The 21,494-nt window shown below is 34.7% G+C and overlaps 1 protein-coding gene across 3 annotated transcripts in view; it reads right to left on the bottom strand.

Moving 5' to 3' along the window:
• The window catches only part of LOC105668778 (carboxypeptidase N subunit 2), a 99,521-nt gene that overhangs the window by 7,349 nt on the left and 70,678 nt on the right, over positions 1–21,494 (bottom strand). For 2 of the 3 annotated variants that reach the window (XM_067351957.1, XM_067351958.1), the window contains exons 2-5: positions 4,948–5,548; positions 1,102–1,324; positions 694–833; positions 256–408 (exon numbers count right to left, since the gene is read on the bottom strand). In XM_067351957.1, coding sequence (XP_067208058.1) covers positions 256–408; positions 694–833; positions 1,102–1,324; positions 4,948–5,308 — 877 coding nt within the window. In that variant the 5' untranslated portion in view covers positions 5,309–5,548. Of the gene's footprint in view, positions 1–255; positions 409–693; positions 834–1,101; positions 1,325–4,947; positions 5,549–6,959; positions 7,836–21,494 lie in introns of those variants that run through there. The other variant, XM_067351956.1, reaches the window with a different exon arrangement.

The raw sequence follows: 21,494 nt of genomic DNA on the forward strand, positions 1-21,494 counted from the left end.
GCTGTATACACAAGTTCAAACTATAAATATACGTCAAATGACGTTAATGTCACATCTTTCTTACATATTATTGATAAAATCACTTTTATCACAGTTTGTTACATGAGCTATCGTTTTTAAATATTCTATTTTAGAACATATGTAATAAAAAATAAAAACTTTTTTTTTAAATTTAAGTGTTTGCTGTACTTGTGTATACATCGATCGCACATCGTGGTTATAAAAATCGAAATAAAGAGCTTTGATTGCACTTACCCTCAAGACCGATGAATGCATTAGGATCCACGTGAGTAATTTGATTTCCGTCGAGTTCCAAAGAGTTTAATTGCGTTAAGTGGGAGAATACACGCGCCGGGACCTCTCGGAGATGATTGTGTGCCAATCCTAACGAATCAAGTGCTTTCAATCCTGAAAAGATAAAATGTTTTATCGATGAAGCCATTTTATTCAATATCCGTTACACGTCCTTTCATTAAAAGCATGTTATTTGGATATATCGATAATTGACTTAAAAAGCTGGTTTCATAAAAATTACAATTGTTCTGTTGTAAAAAATATCGTTAGTTGATTAATTAAAAATGAGTTATATATGTATTTTTAAAATAGCATTTATTTTAGAATAAATTTTTAGAGGTGTTAAAAATAGGACATGTTTTATACGCAAAATATTGAAATATTATCGAAATGATTTACCTTCGAAGTCTCCTTCTTCTATACTTGATATGCGATTTTCTTGCATTTCTAGTTTCTTCAACAATTCTAACGAATTTAATGCCTGAGTTGGAATCTTCGTAAGCTCGTTTCCGCCTAAATTAAGCCTCTTGAGTTTGCGGCTGTAAAGGCGAGATTGAAAACCATCCTTTAGTGGTAGACTAGAATATTTTGTCACTCATTTATAGTTATTTATTCATTTATTCGTTCATTTAATCAGCGTACTATCTTATAACGATCTAAGATTTTTATGTTCTATACGTTCTAAATTAGCTAGTAGCTAAATAAATTATTTTTCAAGCTTCTTTTTTTTCAATTTTGAATAAAAGAATTCTTTGACTCCGCTTTGATCTTCTAAAAATCCTGCAATGTGCAGTAAAAGCGACTTACTTATCAAGTCCTTTGAACGCATCCGGCTCTATGCTGGAGACCTTGTTCTCGTAAAGGTTGAGGATTTCGAGTGTATCAAGACCTTCAAAAGCCTTGTCGTGAATGACGGTGATTTTGTTATGGTTCAAATTCAAAATCAGGAGATGGTGAAGGTCTCGCAACGCGACAGATGGGACGCTACTCAGCGAATTTTGGGAGAGATCCAGCTGTGTCAATCCGGATCCTGTAAGGTGGTGAATTATTCCAACAGCTATTGTATTTGCAATTGCGCATAAATTTTGCAAGTTCAGTCACGCTTTGTTTGAGGGTTTCCTGTGAATTTAATATAGTAAAACATCGGACATGAATCGTTCCTATTTCGTGTGGATGATGACATTTCAGTGATATAACAAGGATGTAATACAAAAGCAATAAATCTCAAATTCATTATTGTGTCATGTCTTGATACAATTTCCAATTACATGTCATAAATATTTTTTAAAAATGTAGTTACATAAAAAAAGTCATAAAATTGAGCAATATTATAATGTTGAATTGTAAAGTACCAGTTCACGTAAACGCACGCGCGCGCGCACACACACACACACACACACACACACACACACACACACACACACACACACTGGAGCGAAAATCATTTATAAATTTGACGAGATTGCATTTTATGTTTTGTGAAAATGTTTACCTCGTTGGCTAATGGTACAAAGTTTCAAATCCTTTCTGTTTTATATATAATCAACTCGCTGTAAAACGCAATGTGAACTCAAAGCTCCGGTTGGAAAATGACATTTTCTATGTTTAATGTCCTTTCGACATTGCGAGTTAATGCAACCGAGCGATGTCGCGCCGAAGCATCTCCCAGCGCCGCATTCTCATTAAGGCACCCGTGCGCGGTGACTACCACGCGACGCGATTATCAGCGCGTATCTCGTCGAATACGGCAGGTGTAAAAAGAACGTATTTTCCAGTCCCTTGCAGTAATTTATTCCAAATCTGCGTGGCCGTAAAGGTGACTTGACCTCGGCGCTTCGTAAGAGATTTAAAGGCGGGTTAAATCTGCAAGCGACTTTAACGTGGGCCTCGCGTGACGCAGTGAATGCTTCGATGTTGGCTTTAATATAAAAACTGATCCTAAATCTTCCATGAAAGTCTTTTGACGCTGGAAAGGATAGGTGCTGTTCCGCGTTATAAAAAAATGTTACCGCATGACGCACATGAAGTAGTGCGGAGCTTTTTTCATCACTTCACATACTAGCAGCGACGTGCTTTGAAATTACTGCGTCGAATACTGTTGATATGTAGGCAAGTTTAAATCACGGGAGTTCATATTCTGTTATTCTGCATTATTATTCCTGAATAATCTCAAACATTGTTTGACAAAAAAAATTAACGCATTCCGATAAAATAATTTTAGGTCCGTGAAGTATGCCAAAGTCTGTAACATTTTAGACATGGATTTTTTTGAAGAAATGATTCTTTCTTTTATATGTATATTGTGTTATTATATCTTGAGTTCTTTACCTCTGTACTTCTCCGGTTTTACAGAAATAAAAATAAAAGTAGTACAAAAAAAAATAAGCTACTTTCTTCTGCAAATCTTGCCATTTTTTAAAAGTTTTTAAGCTTGTCACGTTGAGAGATAGAAATTTATAATCATATTTTTTGTGGAAAGTTATATTAATTTTGAAAAATGTCGTTATAGCTTAAAAATAAGAATGTCAAATCTTGCGATAAAATTAGAAACTATTTATGAGCTTTTAAATTGATATAATTTTGATTTTTCGAACTCATCCCCTTAATTCTTAAATCTCTTAATTGATGCAAAAATAAAAGTATTCGGAAAAGTAAAAAATGTCGTATTTTATATATATCGTATAAATTCCAAAAATAAACTCCTCAAATACGCGTATTTCAATCTCTTTGCAAGAAAATCATTCCACACCTTCCTGGCACAAAAGAGACCTATATTTAAAATGATCAAATAATCAATTTCACGATTATATAAATATTCTTTATCAATTTGTGAACTAACAAAATATTTTTATTGTTGAGCTACAACTTTTTTTATAAAAATATTAATTATTCAATAATCTAATTATAAATTAACATACCATCAAAGTTCAATGGAAAAATATTTATGTTATAATTATTATATGCTAAAGTATTACGTAATATTATGCAACTTTTTATGTTTTTTGTATATGAATTAAATAAACTGTATTGTGCTGTTTTTCTATAAAAAAGAAAAATACGATTTTATTTTATATAGAAAGATCACATATAACAATAAAAATACAATAGATAAATTCATTTTTAAATACAATTACATAGTAAAAATTGTTATTAATTCCAACTTTTTTATGTCTTTTTGTTAGTATTAATTTAAATAAAAAATTTTACGAAAAATGATCAACTAAGGCACGTCAAAGAAAAGTATCAAAAATTTGCAAAATTAATTTAACTTTTTTCTTAAATTTATGAGTTTGCAAAATAGCAACAAATTTTTTAATTGTTTGTGTCTGTCATAAAATACATTTCGGGCAAAATATATTCATGTAAACGGGGTGTAGTCTAATTGAGAAACATATTATATTCTAAAAGTTTCAAAATTAAACTCTGTTACTCTATCGAGAAAGTTATCTCATTTTATAAATATAATTTGTAATTCCATATTACTGTAGAAATATTCGGAGTACTATTCTTGTGCAAGAAGTTGCAATTTAGTAATGCGCATATTTTACGTTCACAAATCGGTAAAGAATATTTAATTGCGAAATATTTAATTTGTTTTATTTTAAGTATAGTTTTTTTTTTGTATCAAGAAGATGTAATTTTTTTTGTCTCGAAGAGCTTAAAATAATCGGAATGCACTTATTTTGTGAGTTTATTCTTAGAATTTATACGCTATATACGGAATAAGACGTATTTTTACTTTTCCCAATACTTCTGTAATGAGACATGAGTCATGTCAGTTAAGTTGTTTAAGAATTGAAAAAATGAGCTGGAAACAAAGAAATGTGAGAGCTAACAGCTCCTAATTATCTCATTTAGATCAATTTAATGTTCTTATTTTTAAGCAGTGGTTAGGCGGTATTTTTCAACGTTGACTCAGCTCTCTCGCCTTCAAAAAAAATTAAATTTCCACTCAGTGTGACGAGTTAAAAGCAGCATTTTTCCGCTATACTTGGTTTTTTATTTCTGCAAGATGGCAAAGAACTAATTAAACAGGCATGATCTCTACATTAACATAGCACAAAGATTCACTGATTAGCCTAGAATTGCTTTAAGAAGCGTTGATATTTTTGTCAAATAGTATATTTTAATAATTTTCAAAGTTAAAAATTTAGATTTTGACATTTAAATTTAAAAAGTTTTAATGTTTTATAATTTAATTGTAGTGATTGCGATAACAATGTTTGCGCTTGGCTGAAAATAACTGTCCATTACGTGATTCTGCTTCTCTGATTTTTGTTACAGTGTACTCTACACTTATGCAACTTATGCTTTAAGACTTTTTTTAAATTTTATTCCTCCTCTCTCTGGTTCTCTAAATATTTGAAGCAGCGAGGCTCAGGATTATGAATAGCAAACTCTATTTTGGAGTCTCTATATAAATCCCTAAGATAATATAAATTGTTGCCTGAGGCCGCGCTGATAACGTTAAAAATAAAAATTAAGTACTTACTTTATCCTTTGTAGAAATGAGTTCGGATATACTTTGTGGCTTTGTTTTAATTTTATGGATTTCTTTTTCGAAAAAAACTGCACGTGAAATGGTGGCAGGTCGCGTTTCTATCTTGTCGTGTTCTTTTGTTTTCTCCGTAAATACCATTCATATGTACTTACCGATAGAACTAAGAGAAGGTTCCTCGAGCACCGCGAGGCTACTATTGTGAATGGTGAGGTGGCGTATGTCTAGCCCGAGGAACACGTATCCCTGTAGCTTGGGCAGGGTGTTGTGCCTAAGCCTAAGGTAGAATATCACGGCGCTCGGTCTTCCCTTTAACACGGCCATGGCCTTGGAGATGTGCGTGAGGTCGGTGCTCTCGCATACGATGTCCAGGCCGGATTTCTTCACGCTGCAGGAACACGGCGTGATCTGACTGTGGGCCGGACAGAGCTGCGACGTTTGCGCTAAGCTCGTCGCTAGAACGAGACAGAGCAACCACACCAGCCGCCACACATCTGACAGACCGCGCACCCTCATTTTTCGGCCTCCACACTTCGCCCCCTCGCGCGACTTCGTCACAATGGCCGACCCTCCCGCACCTTTCGCACGCCCTCCGTGCCTGTGCCCCTTCGTTCACTCTCGCTTTCTGTCGGCCGCACGCCTCTCTCCAATCTACCCCTCGCGCCGTCTCCGTTCCTGTACCTGCAGCCTGCTACTTAGCCTCTGCTCTTCTCATATCCATTATTCGCTCTGCCACGGTGTACCAGTACACCGAGTCTGCAAGTAAATGGAAACTCGATAAGTTTCTCCCGTCCGTCTTGAAGGAGAGTAAAAAGCGGGATAGTCGAGAAGCGGAAATTTGATATGAATGCATTGTAACATCAGACAATTTCTTGTTGATAGCAGATGAAAAAAAAATGCAACTTCGTTTGGCTTGTACCTTGATCTTAATGTTAACTGTAGCATCAAGAAAGTATTTCCGGAAGAATTTCCATCAAGAAAGTATTGCCTATCTGTTATTAATATTTATTATCTTGACGGATTACAAGACAAGTAACGATATAAAATATGTATTGATTGAATACCTCCTTTATTGTAACATAATGGTTATTGTTACATAATGATTATGTATACATTATGTTTATCCTATTATTTTGACTAAATTACTCTCATCTAAATTACTTTGGTTGTTATATATGTAGTTACAGAAAATACCATATTGTAATACCATTACGAGTAAAGTTCAATGTTCAGCTCTCTCCAATTCAATTCTGATTCAATCGTTGTTAATGGAGAAATGAAAGGTAATAGTTAATAGAGAAATGAAAGGAGAATTACTGGAGGAATGGAATTATAGTTAACGCAGAATTAAAGTATATTTTAACATGATGATGCAACAATAGCGTATATGAGCATACATCAATCTGATATTCTACGAACTTACAATACGAGAGTGTTGTGTGTCCGCGTAATAGTTGATTTATGGACAGTTACAGTAGAGAGAGAGAGAGAGAGTTGCGCAAAACTTTTACGCGTTAATAACCACAACGTTACATAACGTTACATTTTAATATTCATCAATGCAGCTATACGCAAGGTTACAACATCGCTAACATTTCCGTAATCTCCAGCGATTCTGCGCGTTGGAAATCAAGTATTCGTGTTCTCTTTCCACCCATACTAATTCTTGGTTGCCGACGTTTGCTAATTCATAGTTTTATTCTTTATTAAATTTTTACAGAAATATATAAAACACATAAGCAGAAATGTATTTTTCGATAAATATTGGATTCAGCTTTTCTTCGTTAAAAATTTAATCTAAATATTATTTAATATCGGAGATAAATAAATTTACTGAATTGCAACACATTGCAATTTGAGAGCAATTGAACAACAGTTTATTTTTAAGTGTTAACTGCATTTATTTTTTTAATCAATTCAATTATTTTATTTATTAATTCTACTTTAAGTCTAATTGCAAAAATATTTAATATAAAAAAACTAAAAATTTTGAACAAATTATAATTTTACAAGATTGGTGATCGAATTTTTTCCTAAGAAATAAACAACTCTGAATTTGTTACTGCAGAAAATGCATTCTTCATTTGTTTTATATATTTTCTTAAATGATAGATACGTGTTATTCGATGTAATGCGCATAACTGCTTAATCAGCGTTTTGCACCTACCGAGCCATGCGGCGGATGTCGTATCTTCTTCTAGCTCGTAACACGCTCAACGGAAGGCGTAAAATGGAGTGACGACGTGTGCTCGCGTGATTACTAGACATCGCTTTCGATGTCACTGCGTGTGTGATAGTTCAATCGATTGGATCGTAAGCGCGCAACACTGACGCCTTTTTGAGCACTCTCGCATTCTTCGTCGTGCAACAAGTACCTATTTTCCAAACGACACAGCAATTTATAGTTCTTCTTGAAAAGCTCCTCAGCTCGTAAAACGAACGTTTCGTCACATCGCAGATCAGAATTGGCTCAATTTTCACTTCACACACAGTGCGCGCAGCACGCAAATATTGAAATTACTCTCCCGACGACGGTATCACGAGGGAGCTTCAAACCACAACTGCGAAATAACGTCGATACCGTGCAACGAATGCGCCATTGTTATAGTCATAGTTTGCACGATTCCGCTTGTAGATACGCGTGAATTATTTATTTTTCCAATAAACACCTCTCACGCCGTGATTTAGACGCTTCACCTACGCGGCCACAGACTCGACCGACAAAATCGCCGCGAGGTTTCCGTCGTTATCTACAAAATAATCACACACTGCTCTTCCCTAGCTGGCAATAATATCCGCGCACTGTCTATAAATTGCACCGTCGATAATTGCACTCGATAGTCACGTCGATATTTCTTGCCAACTCTCCATATGATTATCGATTAAGATATTAACGACGCGAAAGGAAAGAGGCGGATATTGATATCCGATGTCCAATCCCCCTTGAATTTGCTGTCGGAAGTAGAAGACGCGATTAGAGTGATCTCGGAAGTCGATCGATTCGAGAGAGCGTAATGGTCCACGGCGAAGTGTGACGGAACCAGCGACGCCGATAGCGAAGCCACCACTAAGACAGATACAGAGTTTTGCGCTGCGTTGCCGGTGACCTGGGTGTCCGTTGGCATTATCATTGCTCGACTAATGAGCCGCTTCCGGCACCAGGCATCATGGGATCGCGACCGCGAGATTATATCGGTCAGCGTCATCGTTGCGTTCCTACGATCGCCAAGTGAAACTGACTGTTTTGCTCGGAAGCAAACAGAGAGCAGTTTGTTTTGAGAAACTTAACATCGTGATCTATAATTTTTTTCTACTGAAACGTACACTAATGCTTTCGTTGTGTGTGCGTGGGTGTGTATGTGTGAATGTATATGTGTGCTCTTTTCTTTACTTTTTGATACGTTATATGAAAGGATGAGCGCGAATCTTCTTTTTGCCTTTTGAATGTCCCAGTAGAAATCTTCTTAAAGTAGGTGCATTGAAAATTGAAATGTAATATATGTACGTACCAACACGCGCGCTATTTTATTAATGCTTTCGTTGTTTCTAACAGTGACGTCATCCGGAAGATTATACTTGAAATATGATACGTTGTAATCCTTTGAATAATTTCAGAACAAAGCTGTGACGGCATAAATGAAAAGTGACGATGCTAATAAAATGAATTAGTTTGTTTGAATTTAAAACTTTTTCTCAATACACTTTGTAAGTGTAAAGTTCAACGCGAATAAGTTTGATATATCAGTTTTATTAGTTTTATAAACGTTTGATGTATCAGTTTTATTAGTTCTATGAACGGAACAAATGCATATGAATATAAATTCATACTCAGGGAATATGACGTTTTAACACACAGTGACATAAACAAAAATGAATGAGTTTATCGTGTCTCTCATAATAGAATAGATATTCCGAAAATACCTGTTTCATGCGGAATACCATTTTAGAATATAGAGATAGCTCTATGTATATTTCAAGTTCTGGAATATTTCATTATTATATTCAAATTAACATGAATTTACAATGTGTTCTTATTAACATTTGCAAATAAAAAATATTTAAATTACATTTTCTTATTTTATTATCAAATATATGTGTGGCGAGTAAAAAAAGATATTTTATGTGTCAAAAGCGTATTTTAAAATTAATAAACACGACAAAGATAGCTATTCAGATCTGTTGACAATCTATCTTCAATCAGCAGTTTATTGAGTAAATTTCTGCGACAAAGATGAAGAGCGATGTTTATGCGATCATTATGCATTCCGAACATAGGTCACTCCCTCACGCATTTCCAGGAGATTCGAAACTAAGACAATGGATATTATCTGACCTCTAATTGAGTTCAATAGTGAGTTGCTCTCGCGGAGAGGAAGATTCAATTTGAGAAAGTATTAAAAGCTTTCAGCTCCCTCCGATTTTTTTCAAGGCGGTGCTTTCACTCAATACTCCTTGAATTTCACCCTTGTCGGACGTAATGAGCATAAAATTCAAAAAGTTAGCGAAACATCCAGGGTCGGGAATTAAATCTACAAATCTATAATTCACACGAATCACCGAGGCGAGAAATGACGAGAATTTTAGTATCGAGAAAAAGTAGTAATAAAGCTAACAGTTGTAATAATAATAAATCTTGTTCCGCGAATTTCTTTAGTCTTTGGGCGAGAAACAATTACATTTACACATGCGAACGGTAAACTTGATCAAAATGCGTCATGCGCGTAGCACTTAGCAAACGGACTTCGCGCGCAATATGCTTTTAGAGCCGCTTTTCCAAAGCGTGAATTACGAATGACGTAGCTGCCGGGATAATACGGGACCGAGAATAGTAATTAGCACATCGAGTGTTTGGACGAGAATGCAAGGTGCGAGAACCTTTAACTGGTTGACGTCGCCCAAATCGATTCGTCTTTGCTCGCCCGAGAATGGCTCGCCCTGCTTTGTTTGTACGACGGTTGACGTAGAATAAATTGTACAATCTAGCGAGAGAGAGAGAGAAAGAGAGAGAGAGAGGGGGGGGGGAGATGGGTGAGGGGAGGAAGGGGGGAGAGAAACACTCTATTAAATTGAATGACGTTGACACTTCGATAACGCAATTCGACTTCGTTCGCGACGGACACGCTTTTTTCATTTTCCATGCCTGCACGCTCACGCGACTGACTTTCGTTCCGCGGAGGGGCAGAGAGAGAGAGAGAGAGAGAGAGAACGAGAAACAGAGAGAAACTGTGAAATTTAATTTGTAGGAAAACGCGTATACTTCACTCTGAAAAGAAAAAAAGAGGGCTTGTAATCGTGATCTCGAATATCGCCGTTTTTTTGACGACACCGCGACACCGAAAAATGACGCGCGAAATGCTTTTAACCTGCGATTAATATAGAACAAGAACGAGGCGTGTTCAATATCTTCACGGGTCACGTGATGCTACAGTTGAGGGATATTTGCGATTTCATTACATTATAGTCAAATTATCTAATCGCACTCCATGATCTGTGTCTACTTTATCTTGTTAGCAGACTCGAGCAGACGTTCTGCTTCTAGTTTAATTGCAACGATCGAATTTGCTGGCAATTTCCGGACATCTTTAACAAGTTTAAATTCATGTATTAAGCATCAAATATAGCATACTATTCGAATATCTTCAAATTATATTGGTGAAAAAAGGATAAAAGCAGGTTTTATGATTACAAAGTATTTCTCCGCACTTTGATCGCTGCTTTTACATTCACCTTTTCACGATAGTATAGCGTGACATAGAACCCAATCATGTTTCCGATTTCATTGTATTATCTTCCGATAATCTGCACAATTCGGATGTTATCTTGTTGTGAGAAACAGAAGCAGATGTTCCGCTCCCAGTTGAATTACAATTACGATTCGATTCATATCGAATTCTTGGGATGTGGCCTCGAAAATCCTTAGCGCGCGTCAACGTTAAATATACGACGAGCTTGTTATACTTTATTAGCATACGCTGCGTGCGATTAGCATGCGTCGTCGGATGCCGCCGACGCACGCAGCGAGGATCGATGCGTATGTGTTGCGTGGAAGTAAATTGATGGCGAACGCGTTGCATACAATTAATATGCTTTACAGTCGAGGCGATCAAATAGCTGCGCTCTCGGAATTTTTGATTATTTTGTATTCGTAGGGCAATATGTGCTAAAATCGGCAAATCGGTATATTTCTGGAATATATTATTTATTTAAAAAATCAAATAGAAGGCAGATAAAGGCCAAATCGCAGTTATTGTAATGCAAAAAAAAAACTAAAATATGTATACATATGTGAACATTTCGGCTACGTTTCAGGCTATCATGAAAATTTTAACACAGTATAATTGTAAAATGAACAAAAAACAATACGCAAAGTTCAAATTAAATTAACAAATTTGAATAAAAAATGTGCGCAGAGGTTGCAATTATATAAAACCGAAAAAATCAAATTTTAAATTTATAAGAAAACAAAAAGCACAATTATATATTTTATTATTATATATTTGATATCTTTTTTAATATTTAAATTTATTTATTTTAATATTTAAATTATAAATTTTATGACTGTAAAGAATTATATTTCAGATTTATATATTAATACTTATTTCCTGTTATATCGCGTGAATCATTTGAATAGATTTTAATTGTTAGCAATTATTGGAACGATTGAATGTTTAGCAATAATGCTAAGCCGGGATCGTAAAATCTAGGCCATTCTCTATCGAAGCGATAAAATGATTAATCTAGTGATTAATAATCATCCTATTTAAACGTCTCTCATTTCAGGCGTTCAACGCGCTAACGATCGTCGTTCTATTCTCGGCATAATAGAAAACCGATTCTGACTATAAAACTGGGTATGAATCTCGAATACCCATTTGCGTTCCAATCCTGTGCATCCTGAATAAGTGATTTATATGATACGCGTTGTAATTGGGCGGAGTACGCGTCGTTGGAGAGCATTAATCATGTGACTGAATGATAATCTCAAATGATCTCATCTCCAAAGAGCTATGTGCCGCGAGTAGACTCCGGACTTGATTGGATATTTGCATAAATCTTTTATGCAAGTCGTGGTATCGCGGGAGAAATGTTCCGCGAACTCGCTACGTTCTTAGCTCGCGAAATCATTTTCAGAATTGTCCATTACTCCGTCGTCTCGGTTGCGGGGATAGCGAGACACAAATGCGCTCTGCGTATTTTCTTTTCCTTCTTTCGCACAGTTATTTTTTTCCATTTGCGAGGAGGTTGCGTTCTCTTTTACGGCGAAAATCGTTAATTTCAATGCGCTTGCACCGTGGACGCTCCTGTCCCCGTTGTGTTCCAAGACTAATTCTTACAAACAAGGTTTTATTCATAATTGAAGCGCTCGCTTCTCCAAGAAGGAAAGGAAGAAAGCTGTCTCCCGCGCGCGACAATTCGGAGAACGTCGCGTTAAAACAAATATTCATAAATAATGCTGCGCTAGTGCAGGATCCGCAAAAGCCATTAAATCATTGGCACTGTCAGACGCCGCGATGCGAACGGATCTAAACTTTCCAAAAACGCGCGCATCCCGTCCCTAAGAAGATTACGCTGAAGATTATATTCCCTTCCAGTCCAGGGCTCCCTTAACTGAATACACGTGGGAAATACATTATTCACATTTCCCTTCGCGACTACGTTTGCCGTTTTAGCCGCTTCTAGTCCTAATTAACTCGACTCACCTTTAGATTAACGCTCGCGGAGATTACGTTCGCGCGGGCGAATCAATTCACTGCGCACCTCGCGAAACTTGCGACGCGCATTAATCTTATTCACCGTTTCCGTAAAGTTCCGCGTACAATGCATACGAAAGGGTTAATAGCTGAAGATTAAAACGGACAGAGATGCATTTACGGAACGGTGAATTACTCCATGCGCCATTTCGCATTTGACTCCGGAAAAGTGGGCATTATTAATATGCACCTGCGTCGATATCGGAATAATATTGACGTGGTCTGCGTGTTTGTGTGTGTTGCTTCGCTCTTCACTCCGCTAGATATGCATTTTCATCAATGCGTTGCATTTGGAAAACCAGGCCGCTGCCTGAAAATATGCACATTGAAAGATTGAACTATTGATATCTGGCGGATATTTTTGCGATGCTATTTCAGAATTAGGTTGATAAAGAGAAACGGAAATGGCGTGGATGCACGAGAACGTGCATTTTACGATTACTGGTACAATCTACAGTAGCACTCACCGTTAGAATCTCGTGGGGGCTGAATGCCGTCGGTGCGCATCTACCGCGACGGAAATGCGAATATGCCGAATGCGCGCTTCTCGCATCGCGGCATCCAAATATGCCGCGCGAGGCTGGATTCTCGGCAACGTTTTCGTCGAGAATCGTTGCGCTCGTAATACACTTTTAATCCTACAGGAAACTGTACACCTTTGTGTTCACCTTTTAATTATAATGCTCAGGGCAGGGGGATGGAATACGACGAATTCTAAGACCGAATACTTTGTTTTTCGAACAACAGGTAGAAAACTCTCAGGTTCGCATTACGTTTTCCAACTTCGAGAACTTAATACAGGATGTTTCATCATATATTTTCAGATCACACACACAAATTGTCTATAACAATTTTAAAGACAGAAAAAATATATAAGATGTAAGATATAAGAAGAGAACAAAATTTACGAAATTAGAATTTATATTAAAAATTGATTCAAACAATTTTTGGAATCGTATTTTTCTATGTATTATTTTCTTTCTTTACTAAATTTAATAAAAGTAAATTCCAGTGATTGGATATGTCCCCAATTTTCAACTACATATTAACAAAATAATTATTTAATATTTATAAATATATGAAACCAAAATCTAAATATATAATAATATTAAAAAACATTAGTAAATTAAGTTTGCATATAAACAGAATTAATAATTGTGTATAATATTTAATTAGACACAATTAATACTAGAACTGATATCACACACACACATATTATGTCACGTGAAATAATTTACAATTAATTAATTCTTAATAATTTTATAAAAAGCAAATGATATTTTATAGGAAATGAAGAAAAATATTTTTACGTATATTTTATGTTACATCCGAAAACTATACGCGTATGGATATTTAACATAATTTTGTAAATATTTAATTGACTATTAATTAATAATTGTAATTTTGATTTTGTGTTTATTAAGTAAATTTTAATCCTTATCATGTATAAAAGATGAACAAAAAAATATTTTAATGGAAAAAATTATATTTTTAATAACGATTAATTCATCAATGTCCGGCTACTGGAATATTTACCTTATATATATTTTTTAATAAAAAAAATATATATCATAATAAATAAATGAATAAAAAAAATATAATGTAAAGTCGGTACGATAATATTTTCGGATTGTCGTATCCTATTACAGTGACGTTGAAATAAAGTAACCTTTCTTGAAGGTAAAATTATAACGTCATAACATTTGATAAATTCTGATGTTATGTACTGTCGTCACGGCGATGCGTTGCAACGTAAAAATACATCGCGACGTTCCGTCAGCAACTTGACAAATGGTCGACGAGTTCTGTCTGAGACAGGAAGAAGAGAAGCAAGATGCGAAAATCCGACAAAATGTCTCCAGCGATGGAAGCACTCTTTCTTCAGCGACGTATCTCTTATAATAGTTTGATAAGTCTTAAAGTGGGCTGTGACAGAGAGACGTGGTGTGCGTCCATCGGGTTTTCCGCCCGCGAAAAGTAGATCTGGCATAATGAAGTGTTCTTCGTTTCGACTAATGGTACGCCATTAGTCAAAGCGCCGTGTCGCTCGTAAGAGGATTTTACATTCAAATACTAACGAAAGGGACGATTGCAAACTTTCCCGTCTGTTTTATACCTCAATCGTGCAAACTCGCCAACGGCTCACCCATTTTTTTCTGAATGCCCAATTTGTCGTCCGCACGAAATTACTGTGGATTTATCGTTTCATGCAATCTACATTTCCGCTTTAACAATGATCTACATTGTGTTCTTATCAATTCACAATTTTATTTTTTCACACGGTTTTTTTACTTTATACAAACATGATTAACGTTCACAGTGTTGAACAATTTATGATACTAGAAAGCATGCTTTTAATCCTTAAATCTTAAATAATCTCTTTAATTCTTCAATCTATTTAATCTTTTAAATCTCTTTAATCGTCACGTTGCATATCATAAATCTGCTTTGCCTTATAAATATTTATATCAACACTATAATGTTAACTTATTCAGAACTTCTGTACGTTTATTATTTAATAGTTTTGAAGCTTCAACACTTGTAACTAATTATTAAAATTTTATTTTTTTCTAAAAATAAATTGTGACATTTTGCATGATATAATTTTCTTATAATTGCCTTTGCAATATTCGTATGAATTTTAGTATTAATTTTTCTATTGAAAAGATGAAATTTTTTGTAACATCCTGTATGTCACGTTCACGTACAGGATGTCCTCAGTTAATCACTGGATTTCAACTTTCCTGACAGAACAAAATTAATGGGCAAACCTTACGCCGCTTTCCAATTATCGCCGCGCTACGAAATGTGTATCTCCCGCTGTTCCATCGACGAGCCATTTTACTTGCTCGTATTTCGTTTCGCGTGGCTTGTGAACTATCAAAAAGAAATTGCAAAATATTTTAGCTTTCGAAAACACACGAGCGTGTGTAACTTTATTCTTTACCGAGTATGCCGTGGTAACAAATGTTAAAAGAACAAAAATTGAGGTTTTATTTTTAGAGATAACACATATACAGATATACAGAACAACATCTATGCAAGTTAACATCGAACTAATAAATCTTGATGTTACGCTTTAATTTTCCACTGCGAATAGACTGGCATTAAATCATTAACGTATGAAATAAAATAGTTTCATCGCTATCAGATACATGAAAATCTAATCAATAGGCTGCACATTTTTCCGCGTACACGGTATTTCCATTTCATTACGAAAATACCGATGATGCAGTTTTTGCGTAAATCGTACGTAGCTGCAGGCAGCTCCCGATTTTAGCTGATGAAAAACTGAATTGTAAAAAACACATGATATGCAGATTTGTATATGCGAATAATTGCTCTTTCTCCTTCACGAACTGGTTTATCTTTCAAGCCGGTCGTTTGCCGAGAATGTTTTCCACATGAATTGCCGTGGAAACTTTCGAGAGCACGTTATCCACGAAATGCGTATGCAAATGCAACACACAGCGCGTCAGTGATGCACATCGGGAGTTTGCATATTTTCCGCGTACATGTGCTTTGCAATGGACGAATGCGTCGAATAAGGACGCATCACGACGCCGGATTCGGTTCCGGTCGCGGTATATGACATTCGTTAGCGTCGGTATAACGGCTGAGTGACCTAATGTACCATGCGTACGTCCAACAGCGAACTCCTAATTAGACCCGGCTCGTACGGCGCATGGCATTGTCCTGTTGCGCGTATTAATAAACAGCACAATGGCATGTCCGTCAAGACTAGGATATCCTTCTGCCAATATTAATAATTGTGAGCTCAGTTTTTAGATGTACAACAATTACATTGTAATAAGGGAGATATAATGGTGACATGTTTAATAATAGATAAAATTTGCATCTCTTTATGTGAAAAATTGATAAAGAACGGTTGGACGGTATGATATTTTATTTATTTAATTAATTGTACAATATACCTCAGAGATTGGACATCAAATTTTATGGAATATTTTTGTAAGATAAATTTTATTTAATAATTGATTGTTATGTAGTATTTAAAGCGATATTATTTTATTACAAAATTAAACGTTAGTTGCTTGACAATTTTTTTGTTATCGAATTGTAGTGATTTGCTAAAAGATCACTAATTGCGAAATTCCAATAATATTACAATTTTAAAATAGGATTCTTGCATAAAGCAATTTTTTATGTGAATTTAATTTAAAATGAATAATATTGTTTTAAAAAACTGTATTTTAATACTAAAAATACTTGAGATACTTATACAATTTTTGTTTTTCCTATTGAGATTTTTATATTTTTTATATCGAAATTTGATTATAAAATAATATAAAATGATTTTATACATGTATAATTTTTCCCTGAAATTGTTTTGGATATTATTTTTCTAAAATTATCTAGAAATCGTAAAATGTTTATTACAGATAAATGAGAACTAAATAGAAACATTTTAGTTATGTTTTATGGCGAGAAGAAAAAGAGAATTAATTTTTATATAAAACTTTTTTGAAAGTACCGTTTTGTATGTAATATAGAAGATTAGATGTGATATTTAGTATCATATACACGTACATACTCACACATATGAAAGAGATTATCTAATTTATAATAAGAATATGTAAAATATAGTAGGAAAACCTTTAATATAATGTAACATACTACAAATCTTTCTGCATTGAAAAGTAACAACTGCAATAAAAAAACGTTTAAAATAAATTTTATCGAAATTTGGCTGGAAAACTAAATTTCAGAAATAGGTCATTCAAAAAAATGTGAAACATGTAGTTGTAATATTGCAAATAAAAATTAGATTTTTGTAAAAATGATGCTTTTTGTTAATTATATAAATAGAATTTTATGTTATTATATTGTATACAATTTTTGTTCATAATTCTTGTGTTAAAGAATTTCTATTTCTTGTAAATATTAAAATAATTCTTTATATTAAAGTTTTCTGTTCTTTGTTTTTCAGATCCATCATTGCTTCGTGTCTGGATTATTCAGATACTTCAGCTGCAACGGTGAGTTTGATTTTACATGCAATTATACTTGTGTTCTTTTTCGTTAATAATGTTTATCTATCGTGCTCTTATCATCGAAAATAATGACTAAGCAGGCAGGCTTTTCTTTCGTTGACAAAAGAATTTCAATCGTTAGTATAATGAACCGTAAAATCCGATTACCGCGCGTTATCGGTCCATCCATTACGCGATAGGATCGATAGGCGATTCTTCACTGCGCCATCACGGAAATCTATCGATTAACGAAATTGCGATGAAATTAGAACGTTTATTTAAAGTTCTACTCTATGTTTGTAATTCCGGAAGTAGACCTGCGAGTAACTGCCGGCTAGAAGGAAAAGAAGGGACGGAGAGAAAAGGTAGAGTGACGGTCGGAGAGGGACGGAGAACGCGCCGAGGCCATGGGAAAGCCCAAGGTGGCTCGTGCTTTAAGTGATCCATCGGTGGCAAGCTGAGGTCGGCTACAGCTTTCTATCCGTGGAGAATAATTTTATATTCTCCCCTTGGCCTCGTACTCACGGTCTGCCGCGATGTTACTTCACCTGTTGGTTGCTCGACGTTTCGCTTGGCCTCCCCTCAACGTATACGTAATATTGATCGGCCGCGGTGAGACGCGACGTGGGTTCCGGCTGTCCTGCAAGACCTCAGCCGCGAGTATAACGTGACCGGGGCGTACAATCACGATTGCCCCGGCTCTGGTATTCAGGGAAGAGCGTTCCGAGAGTGCGCACGTCTCTATAAGGAGACGACCCATATTCTTAGATTCGCCAATTATACGCTTTGAAACGGACTGCCGCTGGTTGTATTAACGATTTTCCAAGAGTACGAGATTAGGGCGCCGGAAGTCCCTTTACAGCGTATTGCGAGTAACAGAGAAATCCTTTACTAAACTGAGAGTATACCTTAATAGCGGAATATGCACACACCATCCGTGCATTCGCATCCCGAGCTACACAATGTGCGGCATTAGATGTCAGAATTAGTCTGGAATGCTCTAGAGTATAATTGAGTAGATCCATCCTTTATTTAGTATAAAACGGTGATAAATTTTTTTTATCTTGAACAGTTTTTTATCTCGAACATATTTTTATATTGAAAAGAAACCAACAGAGAGTTTGTTATTATAACCGATATAGTCGACATTAATCGATATGCAGACGCGAGCCCTTTCTCTCCTTGAAAATATGAAAATTGTGCTGATAAACTAACCGCACGCTTCCGTGTCTTCCATTTTTTTTTTTTTTTTTTTTTTTTGCTGTATTTTAATCTATGCGAGGCATAGAAATTAAAAAAAACGAGGCAGTGAACTTTAAGAGCCACGAGATTTTTCGTGCTTAATTACTCACGCCGGAATTGAATTCGCGGCCTATTTAATTCGCCCACGGGTTTCGAGCTGCTGCTTCCGCTTGCATCACGCGATGCACTTCAGTTGTACGAAAGAAACATCAAGATGTAACGCGAGTAATCAGTCTAGACGAACCGCGACGAAAGCAAAGAAACGTCGAGCAACAAGCGAACCGGATTTTCATGAAGGCTGTACTCATTTAACGGAGACTCGTAATTACCTTTGGGTAAATAAGTGAAAATAAGTAAAATCCGAGTGAATATTAACATCATTGGATTAGTTGTTGTGTTGTTTATTTAATTATGACAAAATTGAATTAAAATAATTGCGCAAATTAAAAATGCGGTGTGCTCTGTTTATATATATTGGTCGTGCAGAATTCAGCAAACATGAATGGATTGTAGCAATTTAATCAACATTTTCTTTTATTATGTATATTACAAAATGTTAAACTGACAATTATATCTCGCGGTTGCAGAACGCGAAATAATTAACTATGACTTTTGCGTTCTCTCTTTAAATAAGAAATATATTTCTACAAATAGTCCTTCGGTAATTAACTTCCTGATTACAGTGCTCGTTATTACTACAGAAAAATGATATTTACAGGATCTTTTAATTGAATTTCTAAGCTCTTACTTCGTAGAGTGGAATTGTTTGTATATTTTCTGTCTTTTATAATGATGTTCAATTAAGCTTGCATATGTGTTCAATTAAGCTTGTATATGTGATCTGGCATTTGTAATGCTCTAATTCTCAAAGAATATCGCTTATACTCAATTATATCAAAATTCAAAATAGAAACGCGCTTGCTATGAAGATTAGTATTATATTTGCATGAAATGTCAAGATAAATGTTATCTATATAAATCACTAAAATAGGATATTTTTTGTATGAAATGTAAGGGCATATTAAAACTTTATTACCAAGTTTTATAATTTTTAAATTGTCAATATTCATTATATGATATTAAAAAGAAAATTAAAATATTACATTAAATAACTATATAATAAAAATTAGTGTGCTTGAGAAAAATAATATATTAAGTCAGCCATTTTAATAAAAAAATGTTATAATTTTGCTGTCATATTACGCTTAATTCATTTTCGGCGATTTGTTCTGACATATTTTATGAGAAGTAATGAAAATTGTTGTCATTTTATGAAAAATTACCTTTAATTTTATTATACAATTGTTTTTAATATTCTAAGCAGATTAATGATTCTAAACATTTTAAAATGATTTATTTTCTACGAATTATGTTATATAACGATGTGAAATGTCACGTAACTACTGCAGAAGTAAATAATTAATATTTCACAAGTAATAAATAATAAATCGGTTATTTTTAAAATTGCTCCTCCGATGCCCGATGAGCCTCTCCTTTTCCTTTTTCTCTTAGTAATTCATCGATTGCTGCCGCTCCACTCTCGAAAATACAAATTAATCACGACCATTGGAGCAATAATAATTAAAATATGACAATCGCGCGGTTATGCATACTTTATAACAAAAGAAATAGAATAGAATAGCTCGGAAAAGTATGATCACACAGAATTACGATTCGTGCAACGCTCGTAACGTCAGAAGCAAACAACAATAGCGGAGGAAAATCGAAAACTGCACAGCTATCTTTGTTTGCGTGTCACTGGCGGCTACTCTGTTGTATATCTAAACTACTTTCGTACGCTTGCTGCATTTTTTTGCATAGGCAGAGTAATACACGTTCGAATATCGGCAAGTTTTTTGAATATTTAACGCGTTTAAAATATTTTATATATTGCAGAATATGTATATTCCGTGTGCCGTGTATTTTGTATTCTAGGTTCAACAAATAAATTACTATTATATTTTTTGCATATACTTGTATATGTTAGTATTTTGTAAGTAAAAAATTATTTTGCTACATAGAAATTTTACAATCTTATATTATAAACATAAAAGAATCTACAAGTTAGAAATTAAGGAAAAATATTCGCGATATAAAATATCTGGATGTTATAATCGTAACAGATGATTAAGCACGAACTATTAATCGGTAATTACTCGGTAAAATATAATATCAGTACTTATTGTGATTGTAATTTGGGAGCAAATTACACGATAACGGAGCGATTTTCACCGCACTCTCCTATCTGGAGTATCACAAATGATGGCAAAGTGATAGCGCGCTGACAACAGAGCGTGTACGCCGCATCGTAGAGAGATCATTAAATAATATAAAGAATCTTAAGTCACGAACACCAAGAACCATAAACTCATTGAAATATATAAGACGTTGTAAAATATTTAATGTGTTAGAAGAAAATTTATGTTCTGCTCCTTGCTCGCATTTTAACTCCTACAAATGATTATTACAATATCTTTTGCATTTTTGTGTCATAGATTCGTTAGTATTGCATAAAATAAAGTTAACTATAATCGAATGGAATTGATCTTTATCTTAAGCAGCGCTAACGAACCGTAAGATCAAATTGCAAAAGATTATTTAAATATACCAATCTTAAATTGTTAAGTAATAAAAAATTATGATAAAAATATACTATATGTATATAATACACTTTTTAAGAACTTTGAATATTCTGATATATAGAATTACGCACAT

This window comes from Linepithema humile, chromosome 3, assembly GCF_040581485.1.
Source record: "Linepithema humile isolate Giens D197 chromosome 3, Lhum_UNIL_v1.0, whole genome shotgun sequence".
Lineage (NCBI taxonomy): Eukaryota > Metazoa > Arthropoda > Insecta > Hymenoptera > Formicidae > Linepithema > Linepithema humile.